This window comes from Osmia lignaria, chromosome 11, assembly GCF_051020975.1.
Source record: "Osmia lignaria lignaria isolate PbOS001 chromosome 11, iyOsmLign1, whole genome shotgun sequence".
Taxonomy (NCBI): domain Eukaryota; kingdom Metazoa; phylum Arthropoda; class Insecta; order Hymenoptera; family Megachilidae; genus Osmia; species Osmia lignaria.
Window position 1 is genome coordinate 5,702,518 of NC_135042.1, and position 25,417 is coordinate 5,727,934.

The window sequence follows — 25,417 nt, forward strand, 5'->3', positions numbered from 1 at the left end:
AAGAAATTACTATTGTAATATCTTTGTAATTTTTTATTTTCCAATTTTCCAAAGTAAGAAATTACCATTGTCAGTAACGTCTTTAGGGTTACTCCGATGAGTGATACAAGCTCCCATCTTTCAAATTTATCATCGCCTTCCAACACCCAGTAATTTGTCTTTTCATCTCTGTTTCAGGTCCCGACATACCAGGATTCTTGTTACAACCATTCAGGAAACCGAAAAGAATAAGAACGGCGTTTAGTCCCAGCCAATTGCTGAAGCTGGAGCACGCGTTCGAGAAAAATCACTACGTGGTCGGCGCTGAAAGGAAGCAGCTGGCGCAGGCGCTATCGTTGACGGAAACGCAGGTAAGATTCTTCTCCTTAACACCAGCGTAATCGTAGCGAAGAAATTACGAAATTATCGAATCGTGCGTCCGCTCGAAGCTTGATAAAATTTCGACAGAAAGCTTCTCTTTAGATATGTACGATCCGAAATGAAGATCGCATAGATTTCTTCAGAAACCGTGTCTGAAAAGTGGGAAACATTCGTAAGCATGCTGGAATCACGTTGCGGTTAATTACCGGACAATTAGAACGGTAATTACAACGCGGTTGGGCGTAAGGGTGCGAAGCAGCGCAAGCGGCATCAAATTACCTCGTTTAAAGAGAACCTGTATTCAATTATCGGGAACGTAGACAAAATTCCACGCCTATCTCACGCACAGCATCTAACATTGCAATTTATTTTTTTCTTCTCGTAAACCGACTACCAGCGTTCCTTCGGTATCGGTTAATCTGTGTTTTTCAAAATGAATTAGGTATTCCTTTGATAAGATTTCCGAAGTGTTTCAGTTTGCTTAAGAAATTTTAATTTTATACATTACAACATTTTGATATAACTTATTAGAAATTAAATTTTAAATGTACCAGTACTTATGAACTTAAAAGCACTTTAGCAGTATTCAACCCCCTAGCCAGTTTCTATTATATTCCTATAAGAAAAGTGGCATCTATCGAATTTTAATGGCGTTTTCGCAGAACGAAAGAGCGAAGTAACGAGGGGATTGATATGCTAAATAGACGATCGAGGGGTGTTTTGGTGGTGTGCGATATTCTTTCACCCATATGCACCAAGTGCATGTTGAACACTCCAGATGCATTACGTGCATATATCACACTATTACGTATTCCATGGGCGTAACGTGTTCCAAAAAAGGGGCTGGGAGGGGAGCAAGGGGGATGGTATTGTGAATTACGTTCGCAGAACGGAGGAACCAGCCTCGACGCCATCTTGATACTTCAATGGAAACAGGCTTTCGTTGTTTTATTCCTTATTTCAATGGTTGCAAATTATTTCAATTAAAACGGTCCTCGGATAATGAATACGAATATCCATTTCTTGAAAAATATAAAAAAATTTCATAAAAGGCCACATGGTCTTTTATCCTCGTCGAGTTAAAATTGCATCGGTATACACCATTTAGAGTGATAAATTTCACTGTAAATTTATGTTAAAAAGATTGTGATGGAGGGTTGGTTACATTAATCATAAGAATGAGGTCGATGAAAAATCACAGTGCTATTAAGGCTCTGTTTGGAATGTAATTAGTATCGAGCAAGTGAAGTTCAGTCGCTGCTTACATCCCCTATGGAAGCGAGGGGTTGCGTGTTGCACGTTTCACGAGACGGCCCTTAACGCGAGCTCGTTAATTAAACTTATTATGCACACTTGCAATTTATGCGAGATAAGAAAGGTAAACATTTAAATCAGTTTATTCGTTGCTACCGCGAACGATGAATAAACTTGGCAGCTGCATCAAATTTTTGATAATTTCGACACCGACTAATTTCCGTAGAAATTTATCTGATTCAACCCTCCCTTGAATTCTTATTTCCTTCGTTTAATTTGTAATATTTTTTATCACTATTAGATTCATTCGTTTGACACGTTTATTGGCCCATTGAAAATGGGATTATTGATCGATTTGAAAATTGAAATCTCAAGAAGATAGGTTGATAGTTTTTCAGGCGGAGCCGAATCGCGTGCAATTTTGCGAGCGTACAAGCGCGCCAGGCGGCTTGTTCTCGCGCTTGTTAAGATTCATAAAGCGGAGCGTACGTTACACGCGACCCGGTGGCCCTCATTAAGGCCCTAATTACCCGCGATTAGCCCGGCAATTACCCGGCGAATGCATTACCCCGGGAATCGCGATCACGAAACAGTTTTCTATCCGTGAATTAAATAGTTTTCACAAAAGTAAATCCAACATCATAGGTTAAATACAATTTATTTCTCGATAAATAAATTTAATTTTCCATATGCTTCACTCGAGTGACTAGTTGAAGTACCATTCCTCTTTGAATGAATAAAATACAGAGTAGAATCGTTGAAAAATAAAGAAGGGAGGATGAGTTGTAAAGAAAAATAAATAATTTCCTTGTGCCATTTGTTTTTGCGAGTTAGGGAAGCCTGATTCCTGTTAGTCCAATTATCTTCGCCTAGTTTCGTTTTTACACGGTTCAAAATGAAACGCGATTGGTATCCATATTCCCTCGAACAGTTCGTTATTGCTTGCAGTGAAATTGTTTCAGGTTCGTTCGAGGGATGCAAATAAACGTCTGTTTGTTGCACTTTTATTATCGCGAGCAACGAGCTTTTGCGTTGCAATTAACCCGGTGCAGTTGTGTAATTAAAGACGAATACGTTTGTATCGGTCATCGTCTGCCACTGGAGAAGCGGAGATGGGAATTTCGATAACTGTTAGTTGAACGGACAGGTGGACAATGAATGGTCGATCTGTTCCTTTGCGAAATTCGCGTTTTGTTTATTTGAGCTATCAAAACGTCATTTCGAGGATTCACCTGGTGATGATTTGTTCCTCCGCCCTTTATCGATGACGTTTATTTATATTTCTTCGCGTTCAATATTAATTTTATATCGATCGTATCGTGTATTTCATTGTAATTTCTAAAAAAAAAAAGACTTCAGAAGTAATAATTTTGCGAAATGATGGAGGTTCGTTAAAATGAATCAAATTCCTCGACTTGTCTTTTGTTTTTCACCCTTTCGCGTAACGTTTGTTCGATGGGTGTCGTAGATTTATTAGAGAAAGTAGATGGTTGCCGGTCAGATCGTTTCTAACGACACAACGTGCGTTTACAGGGTCGAATCATCAACATTACAGCAGCATCGGCATTAATCATCTACGTGTGCAACGTTGATCGAAATCCGTAGCTCGAAGATTTATCGTCTTCCGGCTGCTTCGTAATCAATTAAAGTCGTCAGCGTGGTATCAATTTTAAAAGCTTGCGTGTATACCAGGGAAAATGATTCGGCTCATTAATCGTGTACCGTAGTCTTCGATGATTTTTTCCCTTTTTAACCAGCACGAAACGCGTAGGCAGACTTGACGAGGTATCCATCTTCGGGTAGTCCTTGTCCTTTGACTTCCGCCAACAATGGACGAGTCAAGGTTGTTGCAAATCGAGGGATTTGGTAAATTAAAAATTTAGAAATTTAGAAAATTGGGAGATTTGAAAATTAATAATTTGGAAAATTGGCAGATTTGAAAATTAATAATTTCAGATGGAAAATACCATCGGTAATTAGTATATACCCCGTTAATTAGCATAAGGAGTCGCGAGTTGTTTGTTTATAAATCGAATCACCGGTTCAATGAGAAAGGATCGCGTTAGAAAAAGCGGAGAGCAGCAAAGGGAGAACATGAACGCGAGGATCTCTATTTGGTATCTTGACGCCAAGACTCACTCTCCTATATTAGCGCGGATAATTAACAACGCAAAACATCAAGACCTGTTACGTGTTTATAAACCAGCCAACAGATTACCAGTCCACCAGGAGACGATTGCATTAACGAAGCAAACGAAAAGAAGAAAAAAAAAGGTTAAAAAGAGCAAGTCCCAATAGGATGTTCATCCTATAACAACTCGGTTAATATTGATGACTCGACGTTCAAACTCAAACACCATTAACCGTGATTGTCTATGATTAATAACGAAACAGGGAATACAGATTGTTCGTTTAAACAGAAACGATTTGCCACGATGAAAAGCACGAGAAAAAAAAGAAAAAAGAAGGGACACGTCAGGAACGAGCAAACACGGTGTTTCAAACTGGAACCACGATTAACACCTACAATTAACAAGGTAAAACAAGCGAGACCTTTGTAACGCGTTTAATAAATCAACAAGCTTAACAACCACCTTGGAGAGGAAGAGATGGTATCGGCATCAAAGTTTCATAAAAATGAATATAAAAAAGGAAGGATAAGAGAAAGCTTTGAAAAGCTCTCTATTAAACCAGAATAATTAACGCGTCAGCCCAGAGGCGATGGAAGCATTGGAAAAGAAGGTCGACGATAAATCAGACATTCGTCGTCACGGTTGTTCTCGTACCTGTCCAAGGAGTTTACAAAATAATCGTTCGAGCATGGCCAACGTTGCTTTCGCAGCAGGTCCGTAAATCATTCGGTTAATTGCCGCTTATCAGGGAACGACAGAAAATGCTGCTCTTTTCGGTGTTGCCTGGAGAGAACAACGAAGGACAATAGAGGCTGATTCTTTATCTTTTTTTCTTTTTATCAAAAAAAGTATCTAAGATAGTCTGAAATACGAGTGAGACATTATTCATTTTTCGTGATTTTCATTATCGTATCAAATGGTCAATTTTGAAACATAAAAATTCAAACATAAATTCATGACATAAAAGTATTACCAAATAGCACGTATGATACATTAAATTAAAGCTTAAAGTTTATTAAAAACGATCGCATAAAGGTTTCATGAATATTTTTACCATAAAATAATTGGTGCCGCATACAAACAAACATTCGACTAACCAATTTCTTCATACGTACCCCGTTAAACGACGCGCATGCGCACTACGTCGACGAGTGTTTTACGCGGGAAAAATAAACGCGTCCCGGTCGTATATTCTCGACGCGAAATACGCGGTGATATTTACTGCAACGTTATTAGCATGCCGGACTGTATATTACCGCGTAATTTGCATCGGCCAGAGCGAACGCGACTGCATGTCGTTAACAACCTTATAATCTCGCGAACCGTCGTGGTTTTTTCGCGAACCCGGGCGTAATGCCGGGTCCACACTGTTGTGTCAGAACATTGTCGGAGTAGCTTCGGGCACATATTCTTTTTTACGTCGGTCAGTCTGCCAACAACGATTTTGATCTGCTAACACCCCGGGCCAAAGGGAAACAGCCCGTGTTCTGTATGCCTAATCAAATTCGGCTGCGCGATGGTGCAAATTGGTGAAAATCACAGGTTGCCCGTCTTTCGGACTATTTCTCTTAGATCCTCTAATCGTAGATCATCGTTCGTCCAACAACATTCGTAATTTGTGAATTGGACGTCGGTTTAATCCTTTTACGGAAACTGAACAGAAATTTCGACGAGCAATCGTGCCAGCGATGTGTTTATTTATATTTCTTGAACTCTCGTGACGAAATCAAGGTACCGGTTAACAAATTCCATCGTTTGAAACGGGTTACGTTCATGTTAAGAAACAATGTCTCAACAACGTTGACGGACACGCGGAATATCAAGTAGCGAGTAACAATGAAGTATCAACCAGCATCTTTGTTACTTTGCAAGGTGATCACGTATCGGGTACTGGATCAAAGCGTGGAAGATAAAAAGAATCTAATTGATGGTACTATCAGTCGCGCAACCGGCGTTCATCGGTAAGCCAAGAAAGTACACACTTCTAGCGGTAATTTGCAATTCAATTTTAACGCTTACCTCATTGTCGTGATATCATATGTTTCGTTAAGTTGATTTTGAGCAAACACGCCTTCGAAGCACTTAGTTCCATTACTTTTATGATTATTTAAGCTACTGTCGATCCTAGGAATCCCTAGATTTCGGCGGGCCAACCGCGCTCAAATATCCCTAGATAGACCTTCATTCTAATTAAACATTAATTAGAACAATGAAACATTGTCGGGTATTTATTTGACAGTACAGAAATATAGTTAAGTTGATTTTGAGCAAATACGCCTTCGAATCACTTAGTTCTATTACTTCTTTATTTAAGCTACTGTCGATCCTAGGGATCCCTAGATTTCGGCGGGTCACGCGGCAGCGTGACCAACCGCGCTCAGATATCTCTAGATAGACCTTCAGTCTAACTAAACATTAATTAGAACAATGAAACATTGTCGGGTATTTATTTGACAGTTCAGAAATATAGAAATAATTTAATAACGTTAAAACTGAGTAATGGGAAGGTATATAAACGGTACGACGGTATGAAAATGAAGATCGTCGAGGTATTCGAAGCGTTAATTCGAAAGATAATTAACGCGTAACGGCGGGGACAGCCGGTCGCATAATTGCGCCAGGAAGAGGAGGCCACGTTCACATACAATATCGGATGACAGCGCATTCGCAATGCTTTATTCTCAGTCCAGCGACGACACACCTCATTATGCATAGAGAATCCGCACGCGGCCTGCATAATATGCAAAACTTCTTTCCATTACCGTCCACGGCAACGTAATACGCCGGCCAACAGGGTACGCGATTCGACGGGAATAATAGCCTGCTGATATTATATCGGGAGCTCGTGCGGCATTCCTTCTTTTTTTTTATTATTCCTTCTCTCGTTTACGTTTTATTCGCGGCGAACAGGAACGCGGAATTTCGAGAATCGAACGGTACAAGAGTGATTCATCGCGGGAGATGGCGAACGACACGTTTTCCGCGAACAATTCGACGGTTCTTTTGTGAATTCAAACTTCTCTGCAAAGATATACGACGGATGTTGAGGGAACTTTACTGCGAATCGACTTAGGGAAAAATTTCTGAGTACTCGTATTCTGATATTCTAAGGTTCTGAGTCTAAGTACCGTGCGTCGCCGACTCTCCGGAAAAATTTTTGATGTCTATAAGGAAGCATAACGCCTTGTTGGAGAAAAATTATCTAGCTACTTGAGTTCTAAAGCTCAAGTTTTGCGTTATAAACAGTAATCTACATTGGTACCAATGGTATCAAGTAGCTTCGAATCGAATCCATTAATTTTTATCGAGACCAGACAACGTCAAAGCTGACTGGACGAGTACATAATCGCGCTCGATCGTACAGGAAACGATTAGCCGTACAGATTTCTGTCTGTTAATCGTGGTACAACGTATTTGTCGAGCATTATCGAGCGTTAGTTTTCCACGTGAACGGCCGTTCGTGCGTGTCGTTCACGTTTTACGAGCCGCTTATCGTTCCGCTAGAAAAACGATATTACGCTAATTGGATTGCGATGAGGGTGCTTGTCTCGTTTCTACGCTTCGCGAGTCAGGAAAGAAAGGAAAGAAAGAGGAGGAGAGAGGAACAATAGGTAATTAAAGCGATGGAATTTGCGTGGCGAATCGTTCTTCTTCTCTCTTTCTTACTTTCTGTCCGACTCGCTCTCGTTGACACACATCCTTCGCCTTTTACGTGGCCATCGTGCTGGAAAAAAGGAAAGGATCGTTTTCAATTAAGTGGGATGGTGTTTTGAATCGTGGCGCCGGTCAGGTGGAAACCGAAGTCGATTGTTTGCCCTGTTAATTGAATTCTTTGACGAACGGATTCGATGGACCTTGAAACTTTTATTTCTTTTCTCCTCTCTAATTAATGAAGATCGAAAGATTTAACAATACCAATTTGTGGATCGTTATAGGTCGAAGAGATCGGTTTGAAAAATCTGTTATTCCAAAAGGAAAATTGGCGAACGTAAGGGCAGAGTCCACCAAACGATCGGCAGAATCAAAGAGTGTCCCCGGTTTGTCAAAGAGAAGCGAAACGCGAATGATATTCCCGATTCGAACGATCGGCGTAAACGATAGGCGCGGTGCTCTGTTCGTCCATGGCGAAGCCGATTCTCTCGTTCGCTCCTCATCCTTTTTGGACGAAACGAGGAAACAGAGGGGAGAGAAGGACACGTTGGTTTTCTCGTCACGATTCTGGCATGTCACTGTCGTGTGTCGTCGACTTCGTGTGCATACTGTCGGCCTCCGTTCGCGGGCAAGCTTCTCCTTCAACCGATTTCAGATCGGCCGAAGAAATCGTTACACTTTAGAAACAGGAATGCATTCGCTCTTTCTCTGCAATACATTTCTGATAGAACAAGATTTCCATTAGAAATTTTTTAAATAATTTTTCTATCATTATTTCTATCAGTTCCAATGATTTGTAGACTATCCATGTACGAATACACAGAGGGATAAATAACGTGATCAAACAGAACGCCAATTCCATCGAACACATTTTTTTTTTCACGGACCATATGTTTATCAAAGGTCCACACAATTTTTTCCGACGATAAAACGACTGGATTTCTAGCCGGATTAAAAAAGAGAATGATATTTTGTTAACGGAATGGCAAGCGTGACGTTTCGAAAAGAGGGCGCGACACCTGCCCCGTGGATTAACAATACCAGGTAGGATGGTATACAGAGAGGAGACATTGAATCAATAGAAGGGGAGAAAGATTGTTCAAATACTAATCTTTGGAGTTCAGTCGGTGGTAAATATTTGTCTTCGATGTTATTAAAATTGTACCTCGATACTTGACAAATACTATTTTTATCCTCGATCAATTATTAATAAAATTGACACCAAATATCATTATTAAAAATAATACCAAGCATTCTAATTCATAAATTACCGTTAAAAAAAGTTTACTCAACTCGAGTGTCTTTTACCAGATGCTTTGTGGGTATTTTCAAAAACGTCGACGCTCTTCCGTCGCGTCTAAATAAAATGGCGAAGGTGGGTATATCCGGGAGGGGAAATTGGCTTCCGTTCGCGTCCGATCACGCTCAATTTCGTCCTAACAAAACACGAATGTTGGCCGCGAGATCGTCGCACGTGTGACAATTGAAAAATAATATCGTCGGGTTTATTTAGCCGTGCGATCAGAGAGGTCCGAGGGGGATGTTGGATCGTCGCGACGCACGGGGGATTAAAAATAATGTTTCGAGCGTGACTGGCCAACCCCCGAGGGATTACGGGACAACGTCGTCCACTACGATTGGCCGGGGATGCAGCTCCATGGATTTTATTCGGGGGGAGGAAAAAAAAGCGATCAGGGGTTGTTCTTATTCGAATGTTTTTCTTTCGCGTATCAACGTTTTGTTTAATTGTTTAATACACATAGGGTAGACAAATACGTGGGAAAATTCATTTTTAATAATTTTGTACTAAATGAGATCCGAATATGATTTGAATAACGACCGACAAACTTCCGTTTCGAATCACGATACGCGTCATTAAGATCTCGCGGTGTTAATTTCCATTAGCGAATATCCAATTTCCTTGACGGCCGTAAAGCGAGCCAATCACCGTTGCCAATAAACTTAATTATATTGAACAGGAAACGTACAGATTCCAATAGATTATACCTCGAGGTACCGTGTCGCTTTTTTCCAACCCTCGTTTCATTCTTTTTATCCTGTAATTATCTTCTGAATTAATCGAATCTGTGAAATTAATTACCTTGTTTTTTCCATCTTCAACGCTAATTAACAAGGACAATAATATCTCGGAAGCTTCTTAAATCGCGTTTATTCGTCACCCAATTAAACCTATCCAAATCACAGACTCCGAGAAAGGTGTCTTCTCCTTAAACTCGAAAAATATCTCGCCATGAGAACGGTTCTCGGGTAGATCGAGATAATCACGAGTAGAAACACGGTGCCAGCGTTTTCTATCCGATCGATCGAATTACCCCGAGGATTACGGTTAATATCAATCGCGGAGGATCGCACGCGCTGAATAGTGGTGAACGTCGGCGAAGGGTAGAAACCGTGGCGTCTCGATTCCTGCCAGAAGATAACGAGAAGTACGCGTGTATCTGGAGGAAAAGCGATCCGAGGGTCCGGGCTCCAGCAGCCGGGTAATTGAAGCTGCTCCAGGAGAACGCGACTAAGTGACAGGTGAACACCTTATACGCGAACCTGTGGGACCCCGTGGAACACGGCTCGCGGGGCCTCTACGCCGCGTCGCGTCGCGTCGGTCCGCTTTGCACGGGCACAGGTGTGCGAAGACGAACGCTCATCCTTCGTCACGGCACCTGCGCGAGCCTCTTTCGCCGGCAAAGGAGTCGAGAGGCTCCTCTGTCTGACCATATTTGCCTTTCGAAAATTTCGCTGATTGATAGCACCGTGTTCATGGGCGTAATTGGCGACTTTGGACCCTTTGCGGTTACGTTGCCTCCGTTCAATCCATTATTGCGATTTTCAGGGCTTTCCTTCTGCGACTCTGACGTTCGAAATCGCGATCGAAGTTCGACGCCTGAAACGATTTGCATTTATGACTTTTACTTTTACAGAATTTTCATTCCAGTGCGCCGCGTTTATAAAAATCAAAAATTTCAATTTTTACATTATCATGTAACGTTGCAACATTTTGCAACAATTATATTTCATTCGTCGAGTTATCAATATGCACCTATAGGAAACCCACTTTCATTAAAACCCATCTTCAACCTTCCGTTTGCTATACGCGAGATATCTCGTTACCCGTGCGCAATCCGTTGATTACTCCAATTAATCTAATATATTTTACATAAAAATAACAGTGAAATTTTGTGTAAAAAAAGCGATACCCAGTTCCATCTTTAACCTCACCTCGGGACGATGTTTCCCCGCGTAATCGTAGCAATTAGCCGCGGAATGAATGGCGGAACGAACGATCTAGGTGCACGGGTAACGGAGGAAGTTTCACGGTTAGATAGCCGCGGTCGTGTACCCAGGGGAACCTTTCGAGGATTGTGGCACTTAACGGATGATTAAGAGGGCAAATAGAGAGCCACTTTCCCCTCTCTCCTTTTCCCCGATGGTTAACGGTGGCGCAGTATCATCCCCTATAACGCTCCCTACAGGAGCCTCGTTCGCACAGTTTAATCGAGTTACCCCCTCCCTATCTCCATTTCGTAATCACCCTGTGTCCCCGTGGGTTGCCATGGAGACCGCAGGCGGTCCTGAAAGCCGATTGGCGGATCTTCACGCACGCGGAAAAGCCCGGCCACCCCTTTTTCCTCGTCCCGCGCGTACGTGGCCTATTCCCCAGGATCACCAGCTCGACGGTTTCAACCCCCCTTTGTTCGGCCCAGGCCAGCTGGATTTACACTCGGTTTAACCGGGCTTCGCCACCCTTCCCTCTACCATCCCGAGCCACCACCATCGAGACGCTCCATCGACGCCAGTATTTTACGGAGGCGCGTTGTAAAAATCGCATAAAAGCTTCCAGCAGCTTGCACGATTTATACGGCTCGCGATATACGACGTAGCCGCGATTTTATTCGATCCTACCGAGCTACGTTTTTATGTACATTCGCCGATGCCTCGAGCGTATTTTGGGATCGTCGACTGTCCTGAAAAGGGCGCCTTGGGTGCGTTCGATCTTGAACCAGTGCTTGTAAGGTGAAAGCGTAGGGTGGATTTGTTTTTGTGATTCGAGTATCAAGGAGAATTCTTAAAACCATCGGAAGTCTCATTTATTTGTTAAATTTGAAAATGAATAAATACGCAAAAATTTTCCACCCCTCAAACTGGTTCACCCTTCGGTATCGATGATCTTGGAGTGTATATCCGTAAACTGTTTCCACCCCGTCGCTGGCTGATCCGTCGATGTTTCACCCTCGACGGAGGCTAATCCGGGTCTTGTCAAAACCACGTTGGATCGGATGTTAGACAAACATCCACACCCTCCTCTGTTTCCATCATACCTTCCAGTCCTTGTTCCAGCTCGTCGTCGGAGTTACAATGCTGATTTCACGCGTTGATAGTTCGAAAATCGACTCCTTTCAACCCTTCCCCGCCGGAGAAGAACGAGTAGGACAATGTGTATCTAACAGTCAATTCGAGGACAATAGTTGTCGTTTTGGCTTTCATTCGTTCGCAGCAGTCGTTTCATCCCTTTCGTCTTCTTCTTTCACGGGGTTCAGCGTCACCGACGCGAGCCATTGTAACCGGATACACCCAGTTTAAGGGTGGTTCCTCCGATACACTGGGGTGGATTATAACTAGTCGCCACTTAATTTGCCGACGCTCCCAATACTCAAGGGTCGACATCCCTATTTCGAACCGGATTGGCTGGAATGAAATCGACGGACGAGTCGAGTCATTTATCTTTTATTGCGGCATGATTTGTCGCATTTTATTCGAAACAAGTCGACTGGAATCTTTCTGTTCAATTTCCTTCAGAATTTACAGTAAAAGGGTTGCCTTAACAATTGACAATTTTTCATTTCTTCATCCACTAATCATACTCCCTGAATGTAATTAACGAAAGGGAATTATTTATCTGGTTACAGGTGAAGGTCTGGTTTCAAAACCGACGGACGAAGCACAAACGGATGCAACAAGAGGAGGAGGCGAAGGCGCAACAACAGTCTGGAGGTGGCGGAGGTGGTGGTGGTGGTGGTGGTGGTGGCGGTGGCGGGGGTGGGGGCGGAGGCGGGAACGCGAACAACAATTCGAACAACAAGAACACCCATCACGTGAGCAAGTGGCAGCAGGAGACGGGCGACTATCACCAGGAAGAGGACGAGGAAGAGGAACACATCGATCCGGAGGCCGACGAGTGTTCCAGCGGTTCGGAGGCGTAGCTAGACGTTCTCTGCCTGGACTAAGGCGCCAGGAATTCCGTCTGATCGACGAGAAACGTCCTTGAGACTGGATCGTTCGAAACGCAGCAGCCGACGGGCCGAAATTCCGTCGAATCTTGGCAGAGAACTTGGAAATCTTGGGTTTAACATGCTGCACGATCGACAGTTCGAACTAGGAATTGCTAAGAATTGTCGATTACTCTGTACCAGAGCCAGGAATCGCGCGATGCGGGCCGAACATGGTTTGAGAAAAACCGCATGGAATTGCGTTCTTTGTTCATTCTGGATATCCAAAGATTGTGTACTGCGCGGAGCTTTCGAGGTTCGTTTAAACGAAGAATTGTTTGGAGTAAACTGTACTGGAATTGCTGGAACTTGGAGAATAGTGTGAGATATGGGAATCAGTAGAAATTCTATAGGAATTGCGTGTGAAGGAGGAACATTCTTAACGATAGTAGTTGAAAAGAAGCCACTGGAATTGTGTGAAATTCCATTCATTCTAAAATGAAATGGATCGTACAAAATGAAACTAAGTGACATCGAAGGGAAGAGGCTACAAATCCCTCTGAAGAAGTCAGTCAATGGAATCGTCTTGAAATTGCATGTTTTATTAATCATCAAAGAGGATCGTCATTCGGAAAGCTCCTATTGAAAGAAAGAAATTTAATCTTTGACCAATTCCTTTAATTGGTCCAGTTCCAAATCCTCGCGTCGAAACAATTGAGAAAAGTCGACTCGAACCAAAGTTCTCGCAGGATCTTCGAGACTGAGTTTCTTTGATGGAATTGCTCGAGCTTTCGGGCAACTCGGAAGCTCGGTAATGGATGCATTGTTCTTCGAGGCTGTACCGAGCCAAATGGACGGGTTTCCGGCGGAAACGGCGGCATCAAGGAACTTAGAACTCCATCCAACCATTCTATTTTTCCCTCGATGGAATTGCGAGCCTGTCCGCAGAGTATCGGGGGCAAAACGGCAGAAACATCCTGGAGGAATGTTTCTCGAACGAGGGGGTTGAATCGAGCCCCGGGTTTACACGAAATCTTGCCATAGTTCGTGTGAATAAACACCGTGAAGAATCGATGAACTGTGATCCACGGTGAAGTTATCCTTCGTCTACCGTTGAAAGGACGAAAGGTGTCCTTGAAATGGACACGTGTGTAAATAGCTTTGGTCGTGCCAGATCGAAAGACGATTGAGAGAAATGAAAACACTGAGAGAAAGAGAGAGAAAGCGTGTGTGTATGAATGAATGAAAGATAGAAGAAGAGGAAGGAGATTGAGTGCCAAACTTCGTACCCTTTAGAAAGAAGAAACCCAGTGTAAACTTCGAATTGTACTTTCGATTGTATTTAACGTCGTTGTACCACGAACGACCACCAGTATTCCCTATGTCGAATCGATGTCCGAGATGTACTGATGAATTTTAAATTATTCTATCGATTACGTTAGTAAAAGGCGCCTCGATGACGACGATCGTTCCTCGAAGAATCCTATCTTTCGTCGCTAACCTCCTCGTGGAAAATAACACGGTGTTCCTTATGCTTCGTCGAGGAGATTGGAGATCAACGGAGATCGACTTCGAACGAGGAGAATTTTGATCGATTGATTCTTGGCGAACGATCGATCCCGCGTACGCTCGAGGGAGTCGGTTTGTAAATACGTTGTACATAAAAGAATTGTGATTTTACTCGACGTGCAAGCGCGTAAGGATTGTACGAGGATCCGGAAGATTCAGTTCGTGTTCTAACGATATAGCGAAATAAATTATATCATCTCTTCACGATACACGTGTGAGTTTCATTCACCAGCCTTCATCGAGGAATGACTGGCATAGAGTGAATGACGGTGTGCAAGAGAAATTTTGAAAATTTTCAAAGAAGAAAAATAGAGCTGAAGAGAAGTTTGAATAGAGCCTCTGTTTGCAATATTGATAACAAAGAAGACTAATTATTCAGCAGTAATTAGAGTTCAATTCTAAATTAAAGAAACTACATCGTTGAGAAACATAGAAAATATAATGAATCATTTGAAACTCATCCTGCAAAATAATCCACGTTCCTTCACAATTACCGCACTAATGAACCACACTAAACCATCACACAAATTACAACCAGCTAAACATTGAAACTTTAAAATTGCGTTCTACTTCAATAATCATCATGAAAATTAAGAAGAAACATGATCTACAAAAACCACCTCTCCAGAACCACATCACACACCTAAACACAGAAGCTGCATCCCATCAAATAATCCACATTCCACCTCTTCAACAATCTTCCAAAGAGAAACAAGGTAAAAAGAAAAGGCAATCTTCCTATTAATTTTTTGCGTTATTGATCACTGTGTTAACGAAGTGGAAACACGTTCGAGTTATTGACAAGGTAAAAATGATATTCCAACTGACAAATTGTTTCCACGGAAGTGTCTTTTCGTCTGGTAGTGGTATTCGCAGGCTACCGGCGATCCTTGTCGATAATCGCTTTATAATCGCCGCTTTGAAGACGAATAATTACGCGACCGACTTGGCTCCCCCGTAATTAACCGAGCCGCGTCTGTCTTCGTGGATGAAACAACGGATATGTAGAGAGACGCGAAACGTGTTTCGCAAGGAGTCGTTATTTTTGTCGGAATTGCCGTTAACACGGGATGAAATCGCGAATTTTGCCAGCTCGACAGTATAATAACGGGTTTTGCTGATTTTCTCTACTTTCGCGGTTCTCTCTTGTAGACTTTCGGGGGAGGATCGTTTCTTCGAACGTTCGAAATTTTGCTCTTCCACTTTGATCCTTGAACGATAAAAACGAACGCTTCGATTAAAATTAAAAATTCTTTTAAAATTTAAAAAAACAAAATCGAGCTCGAAATTAAATTTAAAGTCTACGTAAAAAGAAAAGTCCCCGAAAATATTTTCCATTAATCGTTTATTACCTCTTTAAACGACCCTTGCATCGACGAAGCCGTTCACAAAAGGAGGAGAAAAAAGAAATTAATCGAACGTCAGTACGGAGTCCCCACAGCGTTCTCCAATATAAATTAAGATCGATTAATCGGTACTTGGGCCGGAATTACATCGATCAGGAGAGACTACGGGGCGATAATTAAGCGCGTTAATTGGAACGTTGACCGAGGAACGATAATTAAGCTCGGTAGGGGAGAGACCGTCAAATCGACGCGATCGTCAATTAATAGATATCTCATTGTTCATATTGGTGTCTGCCTCGTGTCGGCAGCTCGTATGTCCGTTTTCATGCAGGAACCTCTTCTCGGATGAAAGCTCATTAATATTCCTGGCCAGACAGTCCTTAATCGATGATTATCCAGTGATCTGGCAATTAGCGCACCACTCGCTTCCTATCGATCCTCCTTATCACACTGAATCTCGTTATCAACCTTGTTTCATTAAAGATTGAGGTCACAGATTGAATAGGGTTCAATCATGTACAGGAATTTATCGATAGGGACTGTAGAAAAAAAGAAATTATTGATAAAAGAAAATTAACCAATAGTGTCAGGTTTCATGAAGTTTCAGAAGCAGTTCAATTTAATAGTTAACTTGATTTGGTAATTTTTCAAATCTGATCATCCTTAAAAATTCTCAAACCAATTTATATTTTCATCGTAAGGAAAAAAAAATGAGGAAATATTCTTCTTTCTCCGGTGTAAGGACACCTCGTTCTCAACGAGATCCAACGTTCGGCTGGCCAGCACTCTCGCAGATCGTTTTCAAGGGAACAGATAGAAGACGAGAGAAGAGGAAAGACTCGGTCGAGGCGGAACAGGGTGGGGGTCGTCGAGGGCCGCGAGTTCAGAACTGCTAATTATGTAAATTGCCGGTGTGTTGCAAATTACCCTCACAGTTTGCGTTCATTCTGCACACAATCCACACGGTCCCTGCACACCTCGCACGGAATCCATCCACTCGGATGGATACTGTTACTTCCTTCGAGAAAGAGACACCGCGAAGGTGTAACGTACAGGATGAAACGAGATGAGATGACTAAGGTGAAAGAGAGAGGATCCTCGAGACGGAACGAGATCCTGCTGGTATACCCCTGCTGCCATACAGGTCGTTCGTCATAACCGGTACTCAACGATGCACGAGTACACGGCTACAATGTTTAGAGGCACAAAAAGACCCGGTTGATGAATATTTTCACTATAGTTCACGATCAGACGACACCGGATGGATCAATCATTAAAATCCTTCTCGACTGAGAAATTCAACTTTCAATTATAGATCTTAACTGATAATTAAATTTTTATATCTTATGCAAATGTTACAATTGCTTCGAAGTAATTATTCAGTATTAAATGATATCGATTGATAGTGTAGATTCTTGTTGAAGGATTGTCGGACAGGGAAATAAAAATTCTTCGATTCTGTGAAACTGATAAGAGCAACAGACAAGGATGTATCATTAACTCTATTTTGGAAAGTCGCTGGAATCAGAAGGTAGAGAAGCGTGGAAACCGGTTAGTACCGCGTGGCTATTACGGAACTCGTCGTAGAATCGATATGATTGAGTAGAATACCGTATCATTAACTCGTTTTGCAGCAGGGAATTCTTGGAGCAACGAGAGTCGTAGAAACGGTTTGGCGCCGTTGGCGGCGAAAGGATCGCGTGTACACCTGCGAGAATCAATATATTGTGCGTTTGTTCAATTTCGTATTAACGCTAGAACTACCGACGTTTGAGGCGCGCTAATTTTTAGAAGAGGGATGAAACATAATTTAATATATACATCCACTTTTAATAAGAAATAAGAAAATCAAAATAAGAAAATTGAGGGCAGTCATTTTCATCGGTTTGGTAGTTTTAATTTAATTTAATTTGTTTAGTTTTGCGAGGGTGTAACAAAGACCCCGAAAGAGTAGAGAAAGTACTACCCTAAGTAGGTTTTTATAGCTAGAAATTAAAAATTAAAAATCACAAATTACAGTGTGTAGAAGAGGTTCGTGTAAAATATTAAAAATTCAAGGAATTTTATTTTACCCATTCGATTCGACAATTGAATTCCAAATTTCTTGGTTATTCTATTGATTCTAACTCTAAAAAAATGTTGAAAAAAAAGAAAGAAAGAAAGAGAAACTGTTAAGCTATCAGGGTGTAGCGAGTGGAACACGCGCCCGATAAAGTGGACCGTGCACACGAACAAATCGTTTAATCCGAGCCGGGGCCCGATCGAGGTAATGACGGCCATAAACTGCAGCCACAGAAGGGCTCACGAAGAAGAGCCCCAAGGTTCCTCGGGCTGGCTCGGAATTGGGCCTGACAGGCGAAATGGGCCCTGTGGTCCCGGGCCACGTATACCTGCCTCCTCTCTTTCTCCATTTTTATCCGTCTTCTTCCTTCTATCACCTCCTCTCTATTCCACTTTCGCTCGCTCCGTGTATACCCATCTAACAGTTTCTCTTTCTCTTGTTTCTCGACGGACGTGCAACTCGGATGCCACAAGCCTGGGATCCCAGATGGAGGATCCGGTTCCAGGAATCGAGCGTGTAAAACATCGGTTAAAGGCGTGCTTTCCGAGCGGCAATCGACGGGAAAACAATGGGCCGACAGCTCCTAAAGTGTCTGACAAATGTTCCGCGCGTGTTGTTGCCGGTACTCGGTGCTGTCCCCTTGGACGATCGGCGCTGGCAATTTTTTTGTTATCCAGGAAAATTGTTAGGAATATTAATTAGGGGGATTGTTCTTTTCGATAAGGGTGGATTCGTTTGAAAGTTGGAATATCGTTTAACATATAATTTTGAATTCCAAATTTCCTGTAACCATATTTTTCCTTTATTTCCATATTTCCATCTACAGTGGAAGGCGAGGAGAATCGAGGAACGGTGAAGGGTATTTCCGATCGGTCCAGCTAATAAGTCACCGGCCGTGAGTTAGAGCGGATGTATGCATTTGAATAACACGCCAGGCGACACGACCTTTTTCCACGGATGTATGCCACGAAATAAATCGACTCGGAGAGCCAGGCAGCGAGGACCACCGAGCCGACCAGGTAAGCACGCTCGTAAAGTCCAAATTAAAGTTGGATCAAGCTGGTCCAGGACCGGGTATCGATCCTCTACGACCAGCCTGCGACTTTCTCTCCTAGCCCGGTACAATCGTAAACCGTTTATGCGACTCGTGACGAGTAGAATTCTGTTTGCCATTTGCGAAAGTCGTGATTCGAGGGAACGAGGATCGAATGGAAAAAAAAAAAGGGGGAGAGAAAAGAGAATAAAGAAGGCGATCATCATGGTTGCATACTAAGGAAAGGGTTAAGCCCGATGGTTAAAGGGGATTGAATCTTGGTAGCCGGCAAGATTTTCTCCACCGTTCCAGGAAGCTGAAGAAAGAATGTCGAGGAGGCGCGAGGGTCAAGTGATCCGTTCAGCATTCGATACACAAATCGCGGAATAGTCGTTCACGGTAGGCTGAGCAACATCGAGGAAGACTTTAACCACGATACGATTAGGATCGATCGGTGAATGTTAACGGCGTGGAAATCGCGGTGCTCTGCAATTTTCCTCGACGCTTCCTGCAATGAAGCCTCGCGATGCGGATGACCCGTTTGACGCCTCTTCGCTACTCGCGTGATCGACCGACTCGATCCGAAAGATCATTGATTCCGTTGAAACATTCGTTCCCTGCAAGATTATTAAGAGGAACTTTTCAGCAATCTCGCGATGTTACCTTGAAACTAATGAAACGTTGCAACCCGCGTGATTGCAAGGGTGAAACCACCGCTCCGAAACTGGACGACTCGAATTAAATTCCAATTTGAACCCTTTCAAAGTTAGAATCAAGGTCCTGCTGAAATAATCACAATCGAACTTCAGCTGTCTAAACATCATTTAAAAAGCGATTTATCACACGGGACTCGTGTTTACCGAAAAAAAATTTCCAAACTTCGCGAACACCTGCGGCAGTCGTTTAAAAGCGATCAAAAAGCAGAGCTCGTCGTTCATCAAGCTTTCCAAGATTTTACGAATCTTTGCAAAAACTTCATCCCCTGAAAAATAATATTTCGGAAAGATCTTCGGGGTTCGAGGAACCGTACGGTCCAAAGCTGGCCATCCGGGGATCGAAGTCAGCGTTGAACACAAATTTGCGTGTCCCATCTAATACCATAAATCTGTCATCCAGCATCGGGGTGAACAAGCTCGTTTGACTCGCGTTGCTTTGTCGGTGTGGAACGCGACGGAATTCGCAATTCAGGCTGGTTGCCGGCCGCGCGTGTAAGAATCAGTCCAATCGGTGGATCTGCGACGTGGCAACGGGCCCCGGAGAGAAAGAGATAATTCTTTGGGGTCCCTGATGCGGACCCTTGTACGCATGACTCTCCGCCGTGGACAAGCACAAGGTGTTCCATGCGGACAACGAGCCGTGGCGAACGGACCCTCTCACACCCCTCCCCCTGCCATCGCCTTGCCCCTCTGCCAGATACACCCCCGACAATATTGTAAACAAAATGGTACCACTATTTCATTGGTAACCCGACACCCTCTTCGTTGAACCCACACGCATCGTCTTCAGCCTTATTCTTGTTTCTTCTTTTAAATTTCTTTCTTTTCTTTCTTTCTTCAGTCTGTTGGAGACGGTGGTTATTTTATACTACAGGGATTGATGGTAGATTTTTTGAAGAAAATTAAGTGTCATTAAGCTTTCAATTGACATGGAAATAACGAACGATTGTTCGGTTCAATGGTAATGGGAACGTTTTGTGGCTTAACGAACTGGTTAAGATGGATTCGATTCTGATCACTAGATAAAAGTTAATTGGCAAATTCCATTTTGACTTTGGAAACTGGTACCAGAGATACTGACGTCAGGTTTCACTCGGAAACGAGGAAATTGCTTCTGGTTTTGGTCACGCGGAATGGTGCTAGGAAAGTCAACCTGCTGGTAGAAACAATTAGCTGGAAGTAGTTCAGGGGACTCTTTCAATTTCTCCTGCGAGAAGTCCGGTCGTGATTGCAAGAACTGATGTCGTGGAATTCAATGGCTGGCAGAGAATTCATTTGGATCGAGGGAACTAGTTTTAAATAATCCGATCGCGGTCATGGAAACTGGTTCTAAGAAACCATGTATCCTGCCAGTTTTGCAGTCAATTTCATCATAACAGCGATGATATACTGTTATGGAATCAAGATTTTAATAGAGTCCACTATATTACTAATAAGACGTTGATAGAAGTCTTACAAAAGGACTACTTATTTATAGAAGTCTCACACTTCTAACTCTTGCTAAATATCTTTCGATAATTTATTCTACTCGCTTGAAATGTTGCCGAGGCTTTTCTCTTTAGCTCGAACGAAAATTAGTGTACCAGTTTATGTGAATTTTATAAATTCACAAATTTTTTTTCAATTCACCCTGATTGCTCCGTGAAAAGAAAAAGTTCGATTGCAATATCAGTCTGTTAACATCATCGATCATGTATTTCAAGCGATTTCGTTTGAAAAACGATTTCTCGTAAGAAGAGGAAGAAGGGTAAAGTATCGTTTCTGTCCGCGGGAACGTTAGCCAGGGCACTCGTAGAAATGCAAATTCAAGGGAAATCGAGGATGGAAGAGATTTAACTGGGCAAACATGTGGTTAGGGGAGAACGAGGTTGGCCCAGGTTATGATAGGTTCGCGTGGCTGGGTCATATTAAAAAGATCCACGGATCGAGATCTAGAATCGTAGAAATACTCGGATGATACTCGGTTATTAGACGCGTTACGCCGTTTCCATGCTTTCTACCAGTTTGTACGTCTTCGTACACGTAGGCAGGCCAGGTTTCAGCTTGTAATTCTGCCTCTTTCATTCTCGAATCGAATCGAAGAGAAAATTGCAGGACACATTCGGCCTGCTTTCTTTATCGACTCAACATCCAGACACGATTCCTATTCTACGATCCTTCTGAAGGATCTGACGACTCGGAGAGATCGTGTCTCCATGAGAATTCAGGATTCTGATTAATTTAAAAATTTCAAATATAATCAACCCCGATTCTAAAGCTCGTTCTCAAATTAAATAGATTTACTTACTTAGATCCTAAAATTGAAATTGAAATTAAAATTAAAATCAACTTAGTTGCCAAGACAAATTATCTGTTTTAATCTGTCCTCCCAAATCGGTATATCTAAATAGTCCCAAGTTATCCTGGTCAATGAGCAATTGATCAATGATCGCAGAGGAAGTCACGTAGAGAAATACTTTAACGAGCAACGGTGTCTATTCGCGGACAACGATAGTACAATGTCGTGGTCGTAATGACTATAACGCATTCGAGATGTATCGAGGAGCATTCAACGATTGAACACGATCGAATGCATGCGTATGCACGGTCACGTAGCCGTGCTCGAATGCTTGCACGTGTTCATTATCGATTGATCGGACGCACGGCTAGTTTAGTATCCGGCCAGAAGTCATTCGACGTCCATCGATTCGTTTAGAAGTTGGAAGCTCGTGTAGAAAAGCGATCCTGATAAGCTTCTAATAAGCTCCACTCGCCATTTTTTCTTTTTATCCTTTCAACGAGAATTAAGTGGTTCTTCAGGGATTGATAGTCTTGACGGTGGATAGGCTGATAGAGATACTAAAAGATGGGATTCCAGAACTGTGCTTAATTTTTTGTGTAATTCTTTGGTACATTGTTAACATTTATAGATTATCTAATTTTTCTTATTTTAATAGTTTGATCATTTTTATTTTGCTGCTCAGGTAGAATGAAATTAAGTCCTAATTAGGTAAATTTAATATAAAATACAGTAATTAAATTTTATCAATGGTATTATTTTTACCTGTTAAATAGAAATTGAATTAAAAAGGATAAAAAAGCACTTTGACCTTTCGCAATCCTTTGCGAAAAGAGAAAATAGAAGAATCATCTTTTCTCCCATCTCTTGGTAATCATATCTCGAACGATGAAACGGTGTTTTGCGATCCCTCATCACGATTGCTTGGAATCAACGGGTGTCCCATAAAAATTCGTTTCCCTCGTGCATTCGGCATCGAGCCGATAGCGTGTGCATACTGGTAAGTGCAGCCGGTCGATTTTGTGCGAATCCCCGCGATAAATGCACCAGCAGGGATGGAAATAGGAATGGGCTAAGGGTGATCCAGGTGGAGAAGGTGTAATCAGTTTAATGAATAGTCGTCTGGCATAATTATAGCCGGGTTCGAGGCGTATCTACTCTGCGGAGTGTATCTTGAAACGGAGGAGGATTTCAGATTCTTCGACTCTTTTATCTTTTATCTGATTACGTTTCAATCTTTTATTTACAATTTGAAAATTTCCAAACAATTGATATCTACGATTTAAAACATTTCAGAATATTTTTCTGACCATACTTTTGTCCAGTAGTGTACATACGTTGAAATGAAAAATAAATAAAGATTAGGAAATGAATTAGCATACATACTACTGTATGTGGGTGTAGCATTCGTTTCACTCTCACAGATAGAAATGGTACTCACACTACTGTAAGCAAGCTCGTTGGAGCTGTCCTAGAAGATATACTCGCTACCATTAACATTATTATGTGAGCCAGCGCTGCTCAGTGGGGATAAGTGAACGCGGTCGGCTTATTAAATTGCTGGTGTAACATTACGATTTACAGGGCAATAAGAGAGTTATCCAACCAGTGGCTTGCGAGTACACGCGCGTTAACGTTGCGTGTCTTTTCGTTGTAAGAAGCTGAATCTTAGAAAAGAGAATAGGGGTAGCGAGTGATATATAGCCTTATTTTTACAAAATAACAAATTTGTACAAGAATCATTAGAATTTTTAGAATTAAAATATTGATTGATTTATAAGAAGAATTGGTAGCTCAAGTAATTTTATTATCTGAAAATGACATAGTGAGCGCAACTTTGGTTCCCTTTTCTTCGTCTGAAAGATTTCAAGGTAGAATTTTCTTCTGGCGAGAGATCAGCTCGTCGGATGGAAGGAAAAAGGGACTAAAGGAGCGAAGAGAAAAAGGAAGAAAAGAGTATAAAGATTCAGCGCAGGGGCCCGGAGGTTGCAGTGACTGCTCGCAGCCCGTCTAAAAGGAGTCCTAGGCGGGGGTTATCGGTCTGTAGAGGCCGAACAACGTAGCAATTATCAGCCATTCCTCGCAAATAGCTGATGGTTAGTGATAATTATCTGCCGAGAACGCCACGCCATTGGGGAACAACATCGCGTACCAACGATCTATATACCGGGTGCCTAGAGGGAAACCGACCCACCCTTTTGCATTAACACAATCTCTTATTTCTCTCTTTCTATATCATCTTTTCTCTCATAAAATCTCCGCTAACTTCGTGATAATTCCTCTTCATCCATCGGGTGTGAAAATAAATTTAGATCCATTATAAATATTTAACTCGGCCATCGTTTCACCAATTGACGAATGCTAATTAACTTGCAACCTGTTGTATTAAATTTAATGTAATTTTAATTTCGGTGCTAACAAAATAAATCCGTGTGAACGGTGCTTAAGGGTCCCAGACAGTGTAGTTCCGCTCGCTGAAAGCGGAGATACGATCTGGCTGGCCAAATTGTTTCGGATTGTTGGTTAATTGGGAGCTCGTTTTGGTCCTGCAGCTCTCAGATTGCAGGCAAGGGTGCCGGGTGGGACAGGGTGAGCAATACGGTGAGAAAGAGAGAGGAAACACCGGTGTACAAACGCCTCGCCCACCAACCCCGCGGTGAACCAATAATCGAAGCTCGATATAGCGATGCAACCTGGTGTTATCCAATCCTGCACTCCCTCGCCACGCAATTGACACGAGGGTTGGTCGGGGGTGGGCGCGAACGTAGCGTATAAGCTGAAACGAAAAAAAAGAGGAAAAAAAATGAACAGAAAGAATCGAGTATAAATCTGATCGGTAAATAGTGTCGTATCTGCCCCGGGGAAAAAATATTGTTCGCAGAGGGTTGGTTTGATGGATTCCATCGTGCTTTAATATTTTTTTGTTTTTTCTTTTTAATTCATGATTTTTCGTTTTGGTTCGACGTTGATAGAGGGCTGAATTTTTTAATTTATTTGACGCGACTTGGGGCTCACGGTTGTTGATGATGACAGGAGTTTGTAAATTATGAGATAGAGGCGTTGAATTTGTGGGGGTAGTTCTGTCTGTTTAGAATTGATTTCTGAACGGTCATAGATATATTCAAAATTAAAAGAAGAAAAATCAAATCTACGAATTGTAATTAATTCAATGCCATCTGCTGGCAATTAAGAAATCAAAATCCACTCTCTGATCACACGCTGCTCTATGTTTCCAAATACAAGCAATTGGAGATGAATCGAGTGTATAAAGATGAATCGTATATTCGCGTGGGAGATGCAATGGATCGTGTCGAGGTGAATGCAGGGCACCGTTTTCACGGCGATCGGCCACAACCGTTACATTGTAAACGAGGGTTTGTCACGCGTCATTGGCCACGAGCTGGCTATGTATTATTTAGCTGTGTCCAGCTGCGGGCATCGCAATCAATTTCTATATCGGTCTAATTACCATTAATAACGAATGAATCGAGCCAGACGATATTAATGGATCAATTATCGGCTCATCTGATTCCGTGCTTTTCGATGCCGACTCCGTTCTTTTGATCGTTCTTTCAAGATTTCATCCTTGTTCTCTCGACTTACATTTTTTTTTGACAATCGAGAATACACGCGAATGGATTCCACGAATGATGATTGTATCGCCAATGGAACACGTTAGTCGCGAAAATAATTATGTAGATTAGATTTGATAAACATTCAATGAAATCCACCAGGGTGGTGGATTTCTGTTTAATTATTGAACGATGCGCTTCGCGAGAGTTTAAAAAGTCACG

The 25,417-nt window shown here is 42.2% G+C and overlaps 1 protein-coding gene across 2 annotated transcripts in view; it reads left to right on the top strand.

The window, feature by feature from the left end:
* Window positions 1-25,417, top strand: part of LOC117604067 (uncharacterized) — a 101,799-nt gene that overhangs the window by 12,670 nt on the left and 63,712 nt on the right. Inside the window, exons 2-4 of one of the 2 annotated variants that reach the window (XR_013063018.1) lie at window positions 178-350; window positions 12,320-14,904; window positions 18,423-18,615. Coding sequence is in view for 1 of the 2 variants with exons in the window: in XM_034323754.2 (XP_034179645.2) it covers window positions 178-350; window positions 12,320-12,613 (467 nt within the window). In the remaining variant the exon portion in view is untranslated. Of the gene's footprint in view, window positions 1-177; window positions 351-12,319; window positions 15,124-18,422; window positions 18,616-25,417 lie in introns of those variants that run through there. The other variant, XM_034323754.2, reaches the window with a different exon arrangement.